The 18,321-nt window shown below is 37.1% G+C and overlaps 1 protein-coding gene across 4 annotated transcripts in view; it reads left to right on the top strand.

Annotated features, from left to right (window-relative positions):
• The window catches only part of PACRG (parkin coregulated), a 514,394-nt gene that overhangs the window by 304,006 nt on the left and 192,067 nt on the right, over window positions 1-18,321 (top strand). For all 4 annotated transcript variants that reach the window (XM_026015953.2, XM_072766627.1, XM_026015954.2 and 1 more), the window contains one exon: window positions 10,211-10,360. In XM_026015953.2, the coding sequence (XP_025871738.1) occupies window positions 10,211-10,360 (150 nt within the window). The remainder of the gene's footprint in view (window positions 1-10,210; window positions 10,361-18,321) is intronic.

The following is an 18,321-nucleotide window of genomic DNA, read 5'->3' as shown; positions in this document are numbered from 1 at the left end:
ACTAAGCTTTTCAGAGCCACTGCACTTCTCCTTGCCCTGCATTAACCTGAATTGAACATCTTCCATGAGTGTAAAACGGTCCTTTTCTGTGTGAAGCCAAAGAGATTTTAGGGCTAATCTATTGCTGCAGCAAACCTACCCTATGCTGAGCAATTCAGATTCCAAAATGAGAATCCATAGCTATTTAGGGAAACAGAATCTGGTTTCATAACTTAAAAAATCCACATTATGAGGAAGTCATGTCCACTTTATGAACTTTCAGTAGCTGATGCTAAAGACCATGTCTCTCTGTCCTTTTTGAGAATTAGTATGACCACTGGAAAGGCCATGGGCCTGGCCCTTGTTTCTATTGCTGGCTCTACCATGTTGGGCAAATTAGTCCAACTCTTTGAGCTCAGGAGATGAGTCTGCATCTCCAAAATAAGGAAGTTGATACATCTCTTGGAGAGTTGTGATCATTGTTATGTGATCACATGTGTAGAAATGCCCAGGCCAGGTAAGAAGCAGGCTCTTAACATATGGTAGGTGTTGTGCTGAATATGAGTAATCATAGTCACGTGGGATTATAAAATCCAGCTATTTGATGTTGCTGTTCTTCCTTCCTTCCTTCCTTCCTTCCTTCCTTCCTTCCTTCCTTCCTTCCTTCCTTCCTCTCTATCCATTTCTTTCACATTTTATCTATCAGTTACCTCACCACCCTTAGTTCCCCATTTAAAAAGACATAATATAAAACTGGTGTCACTCTAGAAGTTATTTCCTGTACAGAAGTAATGTGTTAATAGATGTGGGATGATAGTAATCTATGGCAGGTGTTAGCCAACCCCAGAAATATTTGAATAGTTAGCTGGTTGGTCACTTACCAGAGGAAAGGCTCCTTCTGGACCTGTGATGAGCAGTTGAAATCAGGCCCAACTCTGTCTGAATAGAGAAAATGAGTCAGAGAGATGCAACAATGGGAGGTACCAGAGCTGATGGGAATGGAGCATACAGCTGTTCATGTCAAAACAGCACAGTTTAATCAAAGGGATAAAGAACTAAAAATAATAATATTACATTTTCAAACTGAATTTAACAGGTATTAGGTGTCCTTTTCCCATTATCAAATAAACAAAGTTCATCAATTTTCCTAAGTCTACCACTTACCAGTTCTCAGACAAGTTAACCACTTTGAGACTCAGTTTATAATATTGGCAGAAGAATGGCACCCAATTTATGGGTTATTTCAGTGCTTAAATGAGCTAAATACATTTCAAGCCCTCAGCAGGGCACACAGTCTAAGTGTAATAAATGTTACCATCATCATCATCATTATTCCAGGTCTTGATTAGGGCAACAGTTTTTAGTTGCCAAGACTAGAACTTTATCTGGCAATCTTAATCCTTCGGCATGAGGGTTGAGTTCTAGTCAGGGAAATTATCATTCTTACCTTCTTGCTGTTCCTTCATGGTCAATATCTGCAGACTTCCTAACTTTGGGTCATTGAATAATTAGTAGATTTGGATTCTGTAACTCTCATCAAGGTTACAGTAAAAAAGTTAGATGGAAAATGGATTAGGTCAAGTATAGACCTTGGTGATATTGCAGTAGGACCAAATCATCAGGACATATCACTTGGATTCAATTGTTCACACAGAAAAGAAAAAAGAAGGGAAAAAAAGCCTAACTCTTCAACCATTTCCATACCTTGACTACAAGGGAGGTCTTGCCAGATGCCTCGCTGATGTGGTCTGTTTATGATCTCCTTTATGAGTAGACTTATCAGAATACATGAAATAAACTTGGCCTGACATTTCAGAGAACTCACCCTGGCTGATAGTGATCACTGCTATTTTCTTGGGAGTTCTCCAATAACCTGCTTAAATAATAAATTCCAGAATTATACCAAATATTAATGCCAAACTTAGCAGTGTGTAGTTCTTCAAGCTCCTGCTTTGAGCTGGAAAGGGGAGCTTCTTCTTGAAAATGGGTATGTTTATCCATCTGCTGTTTAGCACTGCAGCTCTCACCCTCCTAGTGTGTGAAAAGCCTATGTATGTGATAGCCTTCTTCGTAGTCTACTACCTCCCCTATCTTAAAGCTGCAGGAAAATTAGAGACCTTTCCAGAAGAAATGTTAACAGTGATTCTTAAAAGTGATGCCTGCTTGTCACAGCACATTGATTTCGGTCCCATTCAGCAATGGTGTCAGGGCTGGCCAGCTGCTCCCTTTGGTCATCAGATCATCTGTGGCCCACTCCTGTGGGCAGAACTCAGACAAAGGGCAGTCTAGGGACAGGGGAGCAAGGGGAAAAGAGACAAAGCCAGCATTGCTTTCTGACAAAGGTACTGTTAGAGGTATTCAGGTTGTGTGGAAGCTAGCGCAGGCCCAAACTTGGCTGCAGCAAGAGTGAGGAGCATGTGGAATTGCATCATTATTCAGGTTCCTCTATAGCTACAAAGTTGTGAATATCACATAGATCATGCTCAGGACTCTATGGTTGAGACCATTTTGATGATGAATGCTTTCATTTATTTAAAAAAATTAGTTTTTTAAGATTTTTATTTATTTGAAAGAGAAAAAAAAAAAGCACAGGCAGGAACAGAGGGGCAGAGAGAGAAGGAGAAGCAGACTCCCTGCTGAACAGGGAGCCCAATGCGGGGCTCGATCCCAGGACCGCAGGATCATGACCTGAGCCAAATGCAGACAGTTAATCGACTGAGCCATCCAGGCATCCCTTAAAAAATTATTAATTATGTATCTGTCTTTAAAAACAAGTATTTAAGGGAAAGAAAAGCCAAACACTCTCACCAAAAACTGAACTGTGTTCTATGGTCCTAAAGTCAAAATATGTTCTTGTCAGTTGAAGAAGTGAAAAAATTAACTACTTTTAATGACAAAGCTTTAATAGAATATCTGAATTTTGTATCAAGATGGTTTATTTATGGGATGAGAGAAAAATTAATATTTTTTAACACAACACTTACTGGAAAACAATGAATTAAAGACAAAATTGTAGCCTTTATTATTGGTTTCCTAGATGCCCATAATAGCTGAGTTAAGTCTCTAATGCTCTAATTGCCCAAGAATATGAGAACTCAGCCATATCACATTTATTTAGTAATTGAATTCTTTTTGGGAAAAGAAAAATTTCTACAATTTTGAGCCTGTATTTAGTTTAAAACATTGTAAATTCATTATACTCTGTAAATTAATGGATTACATGATTAGCACCCCTCGACCAGCAAAATTTATGTTCATTTCAATCAAATTCAACTAATATATGAGGCAAAACAATATTAAATATCCTAAAATATTTTAATTTAAAAAATACTTATGATACATTAAGACAGCTATAATAGGCAAATTCCTAGAGATAGCAAGTAGATGAGAGGTTACCAGGGATGGGGCGTTTCTGCAGAATAGGTGTAGAGTTTCTGTTTTGGGTCATGGAAAAGTTTTGGAAATAGAGAGGGGGGATGGTTACACAACATTGTGAATGTAATTCAGCCATGCCAGACTTGCAAATGATCAAATGACATTTTATAATATTTATATATTCTATACAATAAAATAAAAATAATAATTTAAGGTATAAAAATAAATGAGAAGAATTCAAAGACTAAAATGTCTACTCTCAGCATTATAATACTGTATTTTCTGTTAGAAATTCTGGCCTCTGTCATGTGACAAAAATAAATACTAGAAAGCTAAGATCAATTGTCAGTGTTTGTGATAATATAATTACCTATAGAACCCAAATGAATTCACTGTAAAACAATAGAATCAGTAAGAGAAATAAGTAAGTTAACCAGTAAATAAATATATAAAAATGATATGTTTTTGTGTATGTGTTATCAAGAATTTTTAGAATGCATGTTGGGATAAAATAGTCTTAGACAAACAGTGACAAAGTATAAAATTCCTTTTAAGTGAACCTAACAAATTATGCAGAATCTGAATGAAGAATACTGTAAAGCTTTCCTGAGGAGCTTAAAGATGACAAGGAAAATTGAAGAGATACAAGTTTCTTTTCTTTTTTTTTTTTTTTTGAGATACAAGTTTCTAATGGAAAGATTCAATAGTAAAGATGTAAATTTTCCCCCAAAATATTCTCTAAATTTATTGAAATTTTTGTCGGTCTCCAGCATATTTTTTAACCTCACCAAATTATTTTAAAGTTTGTCTCAAGATATAAATGGTTAGGAATAACCAAGAAAATACTGAGAATGAATGAGAGAGCTCTACATTCCACTAAATTAAAATATACAAAATCATGATCATGATGGATAATATTTTTAGGTAAATATGCAAAGTATGCTGAAAAATTTTTAAGCAGTATATAAAAAATTATTTTTAATGGAATAAAATCCTTAGTTTACAAATGCCTATGGAAAACATAGTCTAATGATAGTGGCTGAGTATATAGATTTCTCTGTTTACATTCTATTCTACAAAGTGCGATCATAGCTTTTATAACCTACTTTTTTCTCATTTGTGTCTTGTCAACATTTTCCTATTTAAAAAAATATTTTTCAAAAAAAATATTTTTCTATTAGATAACTTTGTTAACTTTGTGATTTTCCATTATATAGGTATACCTGGTTTTACTTTTTTTTTTTTTGGTTCATTTAGATTGTTTCTAATTATAAATATTAACTATCACATCCTTCCCTATGACTCTTTCTGCATAGGTGTGTACCTCCTTAGACTAAATGCCCAGAAGTGGAATTGCTGGGTCAAATACTATAAACACACACACTTTTATCCATGGTTTCGCTTTCCATGGTCTCAGTTTCCAGTAGTAAACTGCAATCCAGAAGCAGATGATCCTCCTTCTCACATATGTCAGAAGGTCAATAGTAGCCTAACGCTGTAGTGTTTCACAATTCCTACATCATTCCTCTCACTTTATTTCATCACATAGGCATTTTGTTATCTCACATCACTACAAGAAGAAGGGTGAATATAGTACAATAAGATATTTAGAGAAGGAGAGAGACCATATCCACATAGCTTTTATTACAGCATATTGCTATAATTGTTCTATTAGCTATAATTGTTAATCTCTTATTATACCTAACTTATAAATTAAACCTTATGATAAAAAGGTATGTATAGAAAAAGCATGGCATATGTGGGCTTTGATACTATCTGCTATTACAAGCATTTACCTGGGGTCTTGGAACATATCCCCATGGATAAGGAGGGGACTACTATATTGCTATAGAAAGGTGGTGAGGATTTATAATATAGTATCTATGAGAGTTCCTCTTTTCCCAAACCTGTGTCCACACTGAGTATTACATTTTAAAAAACGTTTTGTTAAATGATATTCAAAATTATAGTGTTTTATTACTAATGAAGCTGAACATACTGGAATATTAATTATTTATTTGTTTTATTAATTTGTATATTATCTATTAGTATTCTGTGCCCACTTTTTCGTTAGAAAAATTCAATCTTATTGGTTTGTGATAGCTATTTGTATATCAAGGATATTAATATAGCATATGTCAAAAATATTTTTTAGAACTTATTGTTTGCTTCTGCATTTTGTTTGGTGTTTCCAGTTTTAAAAGAAGTAGAAATACTTCCATTTTTCCTGATTCTCCAGTTGTGAATCATATCTGATAGTAGAAAATGCTCACACTTTGCAAAAATTATAGCAATAATGGATTTTATGCTTAAGAAAAATCATACATGTAACATAACCATCTAAGATGAATAAGTTTTACCTCTTTGACTTTAAATTATTTTTTCCTTATTCTTCAGCAATTTCTATATATCTGGAAGCTCTATCTTGTTGATTATACTTGAAGGAAGTAAGCAGTACAATAGAAATCCCATTTTCTGAATAGAAAGGTTCCACTGGCTGATCTATAATGTCAGTAGATTTCTCATGTCAGACCCTTTTCAAAATCTTAAATCTTGAGTTCAAAGTCCTCACTTATGTCTTGACAATAGATTTCAGGCCCATCAAGACAAGAATAAACACATTTCTGCTCTTTCAAACTACAGAATCATATTCTTTATATCTGTTAACATACTTTTTCAAAGGAAAAGAACTTTGTTTCAGAAAAAAGCCCTCTTTTATTTAATTCCATTGGGATGGTAAGAACAAAAAGACTTCCAACTTAATGGTATATCTTAATTCCTCAAGAATGAGAAAGAAAAATAGAGGAATTGAAGTGGAAAGGAACTATATAAAAAAATCCCTCTTGGACAAAGTTAAGGGGTTTTTATAGTACATACCCTGGCTTTATTTCACAGTGACTGCAGAGGTTTTAGAGATATTCCCTGGTCATTTAGGAGGATTCAGAGTTCTATTTTAGATGCCATTAAGAGTAATGGTTCACACATTTCACTTGTCAGTCATTGTCAGTCCAATAACATTCATCATGAACATGTTAATTCAATCAAGGTTGCAGTAAAATGAAATAATTGTTTCCTGATAGCTGTTATTACAATCCATGGTGAGAGAGATTATTAGTTTATTTCCAAGGGATCAATTATCTATACACATAGGCATAAACCTAACCAACAAAAGTTTGATGTTCTTAGTACTCATATATATAAAAACTTTACTCCTTAAACAATGTGTTCTATATGGCAAACTGTAACATTCATGGTAAACTAGCATATTAGAATATGGCTATTATATTGCAGGCTTTGGTATAGATATTCTAAAAGAGGAAAACTGAAAATCCAGTATTTAGTAGCCACTATGGCTATAAAAATTTTTCCTGCAATTATCTGATGGGCTCTACACAATGATAAAACTATTTAGAAGACTGTTTCTATGCTATCTGAAGTTTTGTTCCCACATTGCTAAGTAGAACTTGATCCCTCTGAACTGGAGTCGACCTTGTAGGAGGAGAACTCTTTTATCTAAGAGGTGACAGTCTCTAGAATGCTGTTCCCTCTCCTGGAATGCTCTTCGCCTAAATAACAGCTACTCATCCCTTGGGTCTGTCCTTATGTCTAAGAGCCTTTACTCTCTCAACTGGGCTAGATGTCCCTTTTCATTTGCTGTTTAAATATCCTATCTTTCTTAGGAATATTCATCAAGCTTGCAATATTTGTCCACTGTCTTCTTCCATACTGTATTATAAGCCCAAGAGGATGAAGGCCATATCCGTCTTCTCCACTTCTCTGTCTCCAGTTCCTAAAACAGTGATTGGCACACACACATTCTCAATAAGTATTTGATGAATGAGGATTAAGTAAACTAGTATATATAAGAAGTGCTTTACTTTACTCCTGTAATACAGAGGTCTTCAGTGTATATTAGGCACTAGTGCTTGAACTATTACACAGCTCTATGCACTTCTGAATCCTAAACATGTTTAGCTTCATTGCTATACTTTTTGCAAGAGCGTTTAGTGCCCATAATCCTCGCAAAAACATTTCTGCAGGTTCCCAAGCTCTCTTTTGTTAAACTGAGCTGGGGCAGGAGGAAGGGTTCAGTGCCTGGTTACCTGAGAAAACCAAACAGGCTTTAGATGGGATAAAACCAGAAAAAGAGCCCCTACTACTCTCTGTGAGATGCTCTACCCTTCTCCCTTCTACCTTCCCATGGTACTTTGACACTTTGCTTCTGAATATCTTATTGCTACAACTTTTAGGCTAAATTATAGCATTCTATTTGTAGTTGTTTTCAGAACATGGTATGGCCTGCAGTATGCTGTGGTAATAAGCCATCACGCAGTGGAATTCCATAATTGTGTAGTTATATTTAGATTGGTTCCCTGAGTTAAAGCTGAGCCATCTCCATTCATCACATTTGTGTTTACAGACAGTCTTCAGCTTAAAATTATTTGATTTGGGATTTTTCAACTTTAAGATGGTGTGAAAGCCATATGCACTCAGTAGAAACTGAACTTTGAATTTTGAATTTTGATCTCTTTCTGGGCTAGTGATATGTGGATAGAATATTCTTGTATGATGCCGGGAGGTGGCAATGAGACACAATTCTCAGTCAGCCATACATGGATAAACAACTGATACACTCACAATTCTGTACCCATACAACCATTCCGTTTTTCACTTTCAGTAGAGTATTAAATAAGTCACACGAGATATTCAACACTTCATTATAAGACAGGCTTTGTGTTAGATGATTTTCCCCAACTGTGGGCTAATATGTGTTCTGAGCATGTTTAAAGTAGGCTACTAAGCTATGATATTCAGTAGGATAGGTGTATTAAATATGCATTTTTAACTTACAACACTTTCAAGTTACATGGGCTTATCAGGACATAGCCCCATCATAAGGTGAGTAAGATCAGTACTTCAAACCAAACAATAATGCGGTCTGTACTACACCAGCTGTTGGGGGCTCCCCAGAGATGTTTTCATGACCCAATGCCCATCTTGTGGCTGGAGGCAATGAAGTTTCCACATTTTATTTTTTAAAACTTCCTAGTAATTCTAGAGGAAACAGCTGTGAAACGACTAAATGATATGTTATATTCTTGGATTTTTAACTGATAACTCAGTTTGGTTCAAACTTACCCCAGGTGTCATCTTTGTGCCTGGTTAGTTTGTACTTTATTTTGTAGGAAAAGAGGTGGAGAAATATTCTGAACTCTTTGAGCAGGCAGTGAAATGACCAAATATGCTCTAGGAAGGTTAATCCAGTAGCCATGTAAAAAGAAAGATTGGGGCAGTAGAGAAAGAGAGAAGGGAGTCTGCTAGGAGCACATAGCAGTGCTCCAATGGTGAGTTCCAGGGGCAAGAAACAGAGGAATAGAGGTAAGGATGGAGACCTAGGCCCAGCAGAGTAGAGGTGAAGTTGAAGACCGAGGACCACAGAAATGGAGGGGAGGATGGAGAAACAGGACCACAGGAGTGGAGGTGAGAATGGAGACCCAGGACCAGAGGAGAGGAGGCAAGGATGGGATGAGGACACAAATTCAAGAGTTACTTCAAAAATAGAACAAGATGTCTTTGTGGCAGGAGAAATGTGAGAAGTGAGAAACAGATTTTGACCTTGGGAGGCTGAATCTAGTTGTATCATTACTAATATGGGGAATGTAGGAAAAATATAAAGTTTATGGAGGAAACTTATCTTTGGGACAAACTGAATTTGAGGTGCTAGTAGATCTAGGCTATTGGAAATGTGAGCTAGTGTTCAAGAATAATGTCAGAACTGCATCACATATCTTGACCATGGTATCATCCCTTTGGGTAGCCTGGTTCCTTTTGTCGTTCCGCAAATGACACATAGTTTAATCATAGCCAATCTATTCTTTAGAAGACAGAACAACTTATAAGTAAGAGCCTTTGATTTTCTCTTAGAGTAGTGTGGGGGTATCAGTTTAACAGTCACCACTGCTGACTTTCTATGATAGATGTTTTATAGCCCTTCTATTTCAATCTTGGAACTTTTAGGTCATTTTAGACAGTAAATAATACTTTCCCACAATTGATGAAACGGAGACATGTAGGGGAGTTAGCAAGTTCATAGAGCCAATTATCAGTATCCCTCATCCTCTGCTTTCCCCACTGGAACAAATGGTACCTTTCATACCCAGCATGTGAGGGGACAACCAGGTATCTTACTTTTTCCCATCCTATCTCTGCAGTATAACTTGTTACTATGCACTCAGAAGTGTTCGTTAAAACCCATTTTGTATTCTTTTGGGCTCTTATTTACTGTTGATTTCTTCTAAAGTTCTGAGCTTTAAAAATTTGCTTTTCTTTCCTGCTTTCCTGAGAATCTAAATATAGTCACTTTATATTCACTTCTACCAGGAACACTGTCAGTGTTGGTTACAACCTATAGTTTCTACTCACACACACCACACCCAGTTCTTCTCAAATAAATGTTTATTTCATGGTAATGGTTTTAAGGATCACAGAAGTTGTTAACTGGGAAGGATTGTTGCATAGAAATTTGTCTGTCAGCCTTCATGGTGCCCTTTCACCCCAGTGACACTGACTGATCTTTCCTCTTTCATGCCACTTGCCCATCGCCTGCCTCTTCTGTGAAGGATAATGAGTGGCTTTCTTAAGATTGGTGAGGAATGGCCTGGAATAACAAATAATGTACAAACAAGATCTTGTTTATAACATTAATGGCTACAGGGCATCACTAAAACTATAGTAATAAAGGTTCAGCCAACTAAACCAAGTACAGCTCAATTAAGTATCTACAAGTCGACTTCGCCTTGAAATTGTAGAAATTAATGCTTTTTATTTTTGGTTTGTTCCTTTTCCTACCATACAGATGCCTTGAATCTTCGAAACCGACAGGTCATCTGCGTCACCCTTAAAGTCCTCCAGCATCTGGTTGTGTCAGCTGAGATGGTGGGTGAAGCTTTGGTGCCCTATTACCGTCAAATCCTCCCCATCCTGAACATCTTTAAGAATATGAATGGTGAGTGATCCCAGGAGTCAAATGTCTTCTAAGCCTTAAAAAAAGGGAGTGGTGTGAAGTGGAGTTAATTAGCAACACACTTAGGATTTATTATTGCTTATAAACCAAGATCCATTTGGAGATCTAAATAGTGTAACTCCCATCCTTCTCCTGCTACTCCCCAGAGAAACAGTAAAATTAACAATTTCATTTATTACTCCTCACACGTACAGCTTACTTACTCAGTACAGAAGCACTGAAGCAGTTCTATAATCTTCTAATAATTAAATTGTGAAGTTTTTTTTTAATAGTCTTTTGAATACATTAGTAAGTTTTGAGTTTGTCCTTTCTCTTGGTAGTAATTCTACCTTTAGAGACTTTCTATTAAAATTGCAATTTCTATTAATTGGTTTAAGATGAATTTTTAAAGCAATATTATTAAAATATGGCTTAGGGAGTTTTGATACATGTTCTTATTTCTGAAAAATAGAAAAATAGATAATTTGTAGCTATTTAGTTGATGGTGAGTGCTGATTATCAATATATATATGTGCTGATACATTTATTTATTTTAATTACTCTTTAAGCTTTGTAAAGGACTGGTGAGCTCAGCTGAATCTGCTTTACTCTAAAAAAAGTACTAGCAAGTTGTGGTGATCTCTGGCAGGCAGTGTATGTATATTTGTTCATTGCAAATGATTTTCCTTTTACTCCTCTCGAAAAGATGTGATCTCTAGTAATCTTTCATGTTGCTAACTTTAAATTTCCATACTTCTCGTATGCACAGCATAAGTCAACTTTTGAAGTGAATTCCTGACAGTCATGTAAATAAGTTAGCAATTTACTAATTTAATGTAACTCTGCATGAAAATTTGGCGACGCGATCTGCTCATGTACATACAAGAAAAAAAATCAAACAAACAAAAAAACCCCTGAGTGTTCCTGCCACAAACAACTGCTTTGTTTGGAATCACTATTTTTCATATTATTCATAAATTGCTATTAAAAGTTTGGTTATTCAGGCAGACTATTTTAGGAAATCATGGAACCCTCAGAAAGTCTTTAGCTGTCTTTCAATAGTAGGACCTACTTACATACTTAATATTAGAGGTATTTAGTAAAAAGGACTTCACCTATAGTTATGGAGCTTAAGAACACTCATAATGGAGTGAGTTAATACCCATTCCAAAATACCTGAATTGCAGAAAAGACTTAATGTGGACATTGAGACAAGTTTCAGAAAACTAAAAACTGGCTGTTAGCTAGTGAATCCCTTATGATTTAATAAACTGACAGTTCTAATAACAGCATTTCTACTTTATGGAAAACACTTGTTTGAGTATTTTTTATTCAGACTTCATATTTTTACTGTATAGCAGCATCAAATATCCATGGGGTTATAAAACGCCTCTAACGTGTACACGTTGTTCTATTATGGTTCATAAAAGAAGCCCTAAGTTCGTCCATCATAGAGACTCCAGTTAACTGGAGAGAAACCTAGAAATGACAGAGATAAAGGTGATAGAAATAGAGAGATGACAGAGAGGGTTACTTAAAACCGGAAGAATCAAGGAGCAGCCACCCCCAAAAAAGTCTCAGCTGTGGCTTACAGTTTTGAAGTGTGTGATTAGAAAGAGTCTCCTCAATAATCCTGGCGGAAACCCATGGTAAGTGTACTATTACTATGTCTGTGTTTTCATCATGAAAGCTGCCTCTCTGTAGCTCTTCTCATATATAAACGTGTGTGTCTGTGCTTAACCATCATAGACCATAAGCTCCAACACACGTTCCCCCTCCCTCACCTGAGTAGGAGCAGGTGGCTACTACCATCCTGTGCTAATGCTTATGTCCCACGGTAGAATCTGCAGCTTAAATCTAAGCATCATCTTGTATAATATAAAAGAAGAAAAACCATCATGTTGAAAGACAATGAGAATCTCCCTCAGCCTCAAGGAAACCTGTAAAGAAGGGTCTGTTCAACCACCACAAAGAAATAAATCACTAATTTATTAAACAAAAGCAATTGGTTTCCACATCTTTTTCCTACTTTTGATTTAATTCTTTAACTCACTGATGTTCACATGCTTAACCAAAGAAGTAATTGGCTTAAGGAATATATCCCTTATATTTAGATTTAATCAATGTGGGAATTTATACACTAGCCTTAACTGGTCCCAAACAAGGTTAATTATTTAGGAGCAATTTTAAATGCATACATAGGGAATTCCATATTCAACTATTTTTCTGCTTAATATCTTCCTGACATTTGAAGGGAAAAATATTAGCTTCAGCCTCATTTTCTACTTATCTTAGAAACTGTCAGTACAATGCCAGAATGCAGTAAGCTGTATTTCCAGAGGGTCATATTACAAAATTGGAGCATTCTAGCTATATAAAACTTAAAACTCTTCTTCAAGGCAGTTCTACCTTAGATGCCATAGATCCAGTTCTACCAGAGGAAGCATATCACACAGGATTTCCAATTATAATATATTTTTAGCATAGAAATAATTTAACATTAATAGCAGTTTAATAAATCCTGTTTTATAATTATAGATATGCATATTCACAGGACTGTATATACTTAATCTTAGCAGATGTATTTAGTAACAGTTATATTCATAAATAAAATCGTAATAGAAATTTATTGCATGTAGCATTCGAAAAAAATTCATTCTTAATTTCAACGTATTTGAAACAACTTCACAGGTTTTTGTGTTTTCCCTACTTAACTTTCACATAAATCAGTGTCTTGTTAAATTCAGATTGAAATATACTTCTTTCAAGCCCCACCACAAAATATTTTTTTAGAATGAGTAGCACATATAAATGCAAGAAGAATGAGAGAGGAGTCCTTCAAACTTAATGACCTTGTCCTCTGTCTGTTCCTTTTAAGAGCAAGCTTGAGCTTAATTCTACTGCCTGCTCCTTTTCTGTAATCTCTATCCTATTTTAATGTCAAATGGACTTTGTTGGAAATGAGCAGTGGGGCTGAGCAGATAAGAGCTGGACAAACATTGAAGTAGGCACAGACTCTGAGGTGCCCCAGACAAGGAGTCCTCCCGAGGACTGAAGGGAACCAAAGAGGGGTGGGGAGGAGCAGGTGGTGCTGGCAGCACCGATCTGTACCCTGATCTACACTTCTATACCTGGGTATTAAAACTTATAGCAAGCACCACAAGATTATTTCTGTCCTGAGAGTAAGAGTGGCTTTGTGTTTCTCTTTATGAGTAGTATTTTTATAGGGTTTTAACTAGGCTAAATTTTAAAAGTTACAAACACGACAGAAGTCTAAAGATGAAAGTTGTAATGTGGACTAATGTCTTAGAGTCAGAAGATGCAAATCATGTAACTCTCTGAGCTTATAGTTCTTTTAAATTCTTCTAAATCATCTCTTTAACATATAATACAAAATTTTTGTAGGGTTGATGTGACTGACAATTCAAGATAATATGTCTACAGGTTCTTCATGTACAACCTGGCCTTTAAATGAGATAGCCATATGTGTCATACATTATATACATGTACAATGTTATATACATATGTTATTATATCCAAATATTGCACTACTATATAAATTATTATATCACAACATGAATAGATGATTGAACGTGTTGTGCTCCCTGCTGGGTAACTCATCCCTTTAGCCTTTCCATGAGCCTGTGAGCCTGTCCCAGCGAGGATGATCCTTTTGCCTCAAAGGATTCATCTTGCCTCCAATTGCCAAATGCCAGGTGGGTGACTCAATAAGTTAAGGACTCTGGGATTCATTCAAAGATAACTGGTTTTCAGGGGCGCCTGGGTGGCTTGGTCAGTTAAATGTCTGCCTTAGGCTCAGATCACAATCTCAGGGTCCTAGGGTCAAGCCCCGTGTTGGGCTCCCTGCTCAGTGGGAAGTTAGCTTCTCCCTCTCCCTCTACCTGCAGCTCCCCCTGCTTGTGTTTTCTGGCTCTCTCTCTCTCTCTGTCAAATAAATAAATAAAATCTTTTTTAAAACCCACAAATATAACTGGTTTTCAAGTCCATCTCTTCTTGCATAATCTTTAAGCTTGAATGTGTAACTGATGTTTTGGAGAAAGTTGTATTTTAAAAAGAGAAACCTGAATGGGCCCACACGAGGGGAACCTGGATCAGTATCCTCTTTGGAAGATCCAAAGAGTAGCTAAGTTTGAGTTTCTTTTCTGTATTCCTAAATTAATTTTGCATGTCGAAACCATGCTGTCTTTCCAGCCACTGCTTTGTGGTGAAAGAGAAGGAAGAATTTCTACACTAGGAATTTCTTCTTTCCTGTATTCTTTCACAAATGTTATTAAAGGTTACAGGAAATTAAGACAATAGAAATGTTCAATTTATAGCTTCCAGAGATGAAACTACAAAGTTAATGGTGCAGTGTATTGCATTTGAGAAGCATGAAACAATAAATGGCATTAAAACATTTATAGCTAAAATATGGGGCTCCGCCAGCAGATTAGAGCTATCCAATCAGCCTGTTTTCTGGAGGCAATCCTAATTTTGGTTCCTTTGTTTCCAACTGTACCAATAGTCCTAAAACCGTTCAGAGACTCCAGGCATCAGCGATTCTAATAGCATCATAAGTTTATGTCATGGAACATGTGAAAATAGAGTAATGAAATAACGTGTTTATGTGGATGTGGAAATCAACATGGCCCCTCGTGTGTAGGTTTTTCTAGGGCACTTCTAGGATGTATGCCACTGGAGACTAATAAAAATCTATGAAAAAGAGATTTTAAAACTTGCAATTCAAGTTCAGACACGTTATAACATATAGTTATGAGGGTGCATTAAATTTGCTGAATTTCAGAGTTTTTGTACAGTCTTTGACCCTAAAGTTTAAATAGTTTGAAAAAGCTAGATACAATTGGATTCCACTGGTAGGCATTTAAAACACTTCTAATGAACACCTAAGTGATCTCGTCAACCGGATTCAAACTTTCCCAGATGTTTCCGTGAGCCCAATGGGACCTGTTCTCAATGGTCCTTTAAAATGTTGATGAACTTTTGGAAGCTGATTGTGTATCAAAAAAGGCATTAGTTCTTTGTCTTGTAATTGACTTGTATAAAGGTTATTTCCCAGAGTTTATATTTAATCTTGGGATTAAATTTCCCAAGTGGCATTCTGTCCAGTTTTGAGTTTGACTTGTATTTTAGAAATTTACTTCAAAGTTTCTTTGAAATCATTAGTTTTATTAGATTTGAAAGCATTTAAATGTATTAGAACTATCGCCTCCATTCCTGAAAGTTAGATTCAGAATGATCATGTGTCTACCTTGTCTCTCCTGAGTTCTCCCTCCGCTCAGATTTTACTAGTTGCCCTAAAAGAGAATCCTAGGATCATAGCAAAGCTGGCAGGTACACATAGGGACCCTTTGGTCTGCACCTGTCTCCAATTTACTCAACTACCATATCTCACCATAAGTTCCACAAGGACAAAACATTCATGTTGGGTTTTCTTTCTCCTGTGCAGACTGTGGCATACATAAAAGAATGAAATGCTTAGCAGGTGTTTATATGCAATTTATGCACTAACCCGGTCTCCATGACCAGCACTTGTTCATTCAGTCTTGCCCTAAGTAAGTAGCTTCACTATTTCATAAGATAACCCATTCTACATTCAACACTAAATTGAAAGCTGTGGCTAAAATTCTGACTTACCTGTCTAACCTAAACCACACAGAATAGTGTCTAATCCCTTTCCCAAAGAGCAGGCCTTCAAAAAATTATATAAAACCTTCCTTCCTCTTTAATCTTCATTTCTCCAAGATCAACATCTCTTCTTCTTCCAAGCATTCTTTATAAGCACACCTTCCAAAATCTCAGGGGGTGTGAAAGAAGGGCCTATGTATCTGCAAACACCGATGACTCTGCAGTAATCTGAGAACAGCCTCAGGGCACAGAGCATCCTGGGAAAAGTCAAGACTTCTCTGCCCTCGCTGAGGCGCCTTGCATGTGGTCAGCCTGTAAGATGGCCTTACCATTTTTGAAATCTATAAATGCTTACTGAAAACATTGCCTTTTCACTCAGATTGCTTCATTCAAGTTTTTTAAACCCAATTCACTTGTTTAAAAAAAATCCATACTGGGGGCTGGCACATATCAGAAATTGCCTCTGTGTCTGTGGTTCTCTGGAGACTTTCCTGGTTGCATCTGCCAAGAGGAAAAAATTATTCTTAGAGTTGTCCATCTGTATCTGGAAACACATGAGCTGGCAGGGTGATGACCGAGGAAATCAGAATCCGGCTCTGAAAGCTGTGTATTAGTTTGTTAGGGCTGCTGTAACAAATTTCCACAAACTGAGAGGCAGAAACAACAGAAATGAATTGTCTCCTGGCTCTGGAGGCCAGAAGCCCAAATTCCAGGTGTCAGTAGGGCCATGCTGTCCAAGTCTCTAGGGAGGAATACATGCCATGCCTGTCTCCTAGCTCCTGGTGAGGCTGGCAATCCTTGGCTTAGAGATCACCGCTCCAATTGCTGCCTCCATCTGTGCCTGGCATTTGTCCCTGTGTGTCTGTCTCTTTGTCTCTTCTCTTCATAGAAGTACACCAGTCCTTCTTCAGCTTGGGGTGAGGCCCCAGGCACCCCAGATTCCCCCAAGGAAGCTGCTGCCACCAACCTTCTGGAGGATCCTAGGGACCCACGTGGGGTAGGGGACTGCATGACCTGCACCTGTTCTTGCCTCTGTCCAGCCAGCTGGGCAAGGGGGTCAGGCCAGTGTGTGCTTGAATGGAGTTTGCATCAGTAAGTTGAAGTTCACTTTGCAGACAAGGACAGATAGAACAATATGCGGAAGAACAAGAAATGGGATGGTATTTAAGAGCAAAGGCTTAACCTGGCTTGAGGTTAATCAGCTGTGTGACCTTTGGCAGGTTGTATAACTACTGTGTGATTCCATCTCCTTAATTAGGAAAGCAATTTGTTTGGAGGACTAGTGAGAACCCATTGATGTGCAGGGAGCTGCAAGGGGGTCACTTTTGGAGGGGTGTCAGTGGCCTGAAGATGAGGGGAATAAAGAAGGCTAGAACACGAGTCAAGTTGTTTTACAAATTAGCAGGTAGTAGGTAAATGTGACACCACTTGCCTGCCTCACGGGTTGTGGGTAAAGCGGTATGGATGTGGTTTTGTGCAGTCCTTCCAAGGGAACTAAGTGAAATCTGTTATAATTCATAGGATAATTTGGTAAGGTGATCAGATACAATATAAATTTTTGAAAATCAGTATATTTTGTGTATATGCCAGCAGTCAGAAACACTATACAAAATTTGTTTCCTAACTGTTAAAGAGTCTCTGCTTGCAGAAATATCCCATTGGAGAGAAACTTTTACTATTCCACTCTTCGTCCTCCCATTAGTTTTAGCTCCTTCTCTGGATTCCTCACTTTTTTCAGGAGAGGGTTAAAATATTTATCTAATCAAAAGGCCTGATCTAGAGGTTTACCTAAAATAGCCTGCCCCAATGGACCATTGAAATCCCGACCTTTTTCCAAGACGGACACAGCTTTCAGTTTGTAACTGGGTTTTATATTTGCAATTTTTCTGTGTGAATCTTTCTGAGTCTTAGTCTCCAAGTTGCATCCCAGTTTCACCTGCATTAGCCACATCGTTCTGGTTTTTACCACAGCACCTCCCTCAAACCCCCTGAGTAAGTTCATCTAAATGAATCACATTGTCAGAAGAACCCCGAGCTGTAGACACATTCATGACCCAGGCACATCACGATAGTCCCAGATTAATGACAAATTTCTGTTATGGAGAACAACTCGCATAGGTAAACCCCATTAATCATTTCTAAACTATTGCAACACAGGGCTTCTGTTTTATGGAAAGAAAGGCTTGAGATGGAGCACCCAGCACGGCCATCTGTGTGCCTATTGCCTGGTTGCTGGAATGGACTATGTGTCCTACTCCCATATTCTTGACCTTGAAGGACCACCCTAATCGCAGTCCAGGGACTCCCAGGAGATAGTA

This window comes from Vulpes vulpes, chromosome 1, assembly GCF_048418805.1.
Source record: "Vulpes vulpes isolate BD-2025 chromosome 1, VulVul3, whole genome shotgun sequence".
Lineage (NCBI taxonomy): Eukaryota > Metazoa > Chordata > Mammalia > Carnivora > Canidae > Vulpes > Vulpes vulpes.
The sequence above is the reverse complement of the archived record's forward strand: the minus strand, read 5'-3'. Positions and strand labels throughout refer to the sequence as shown.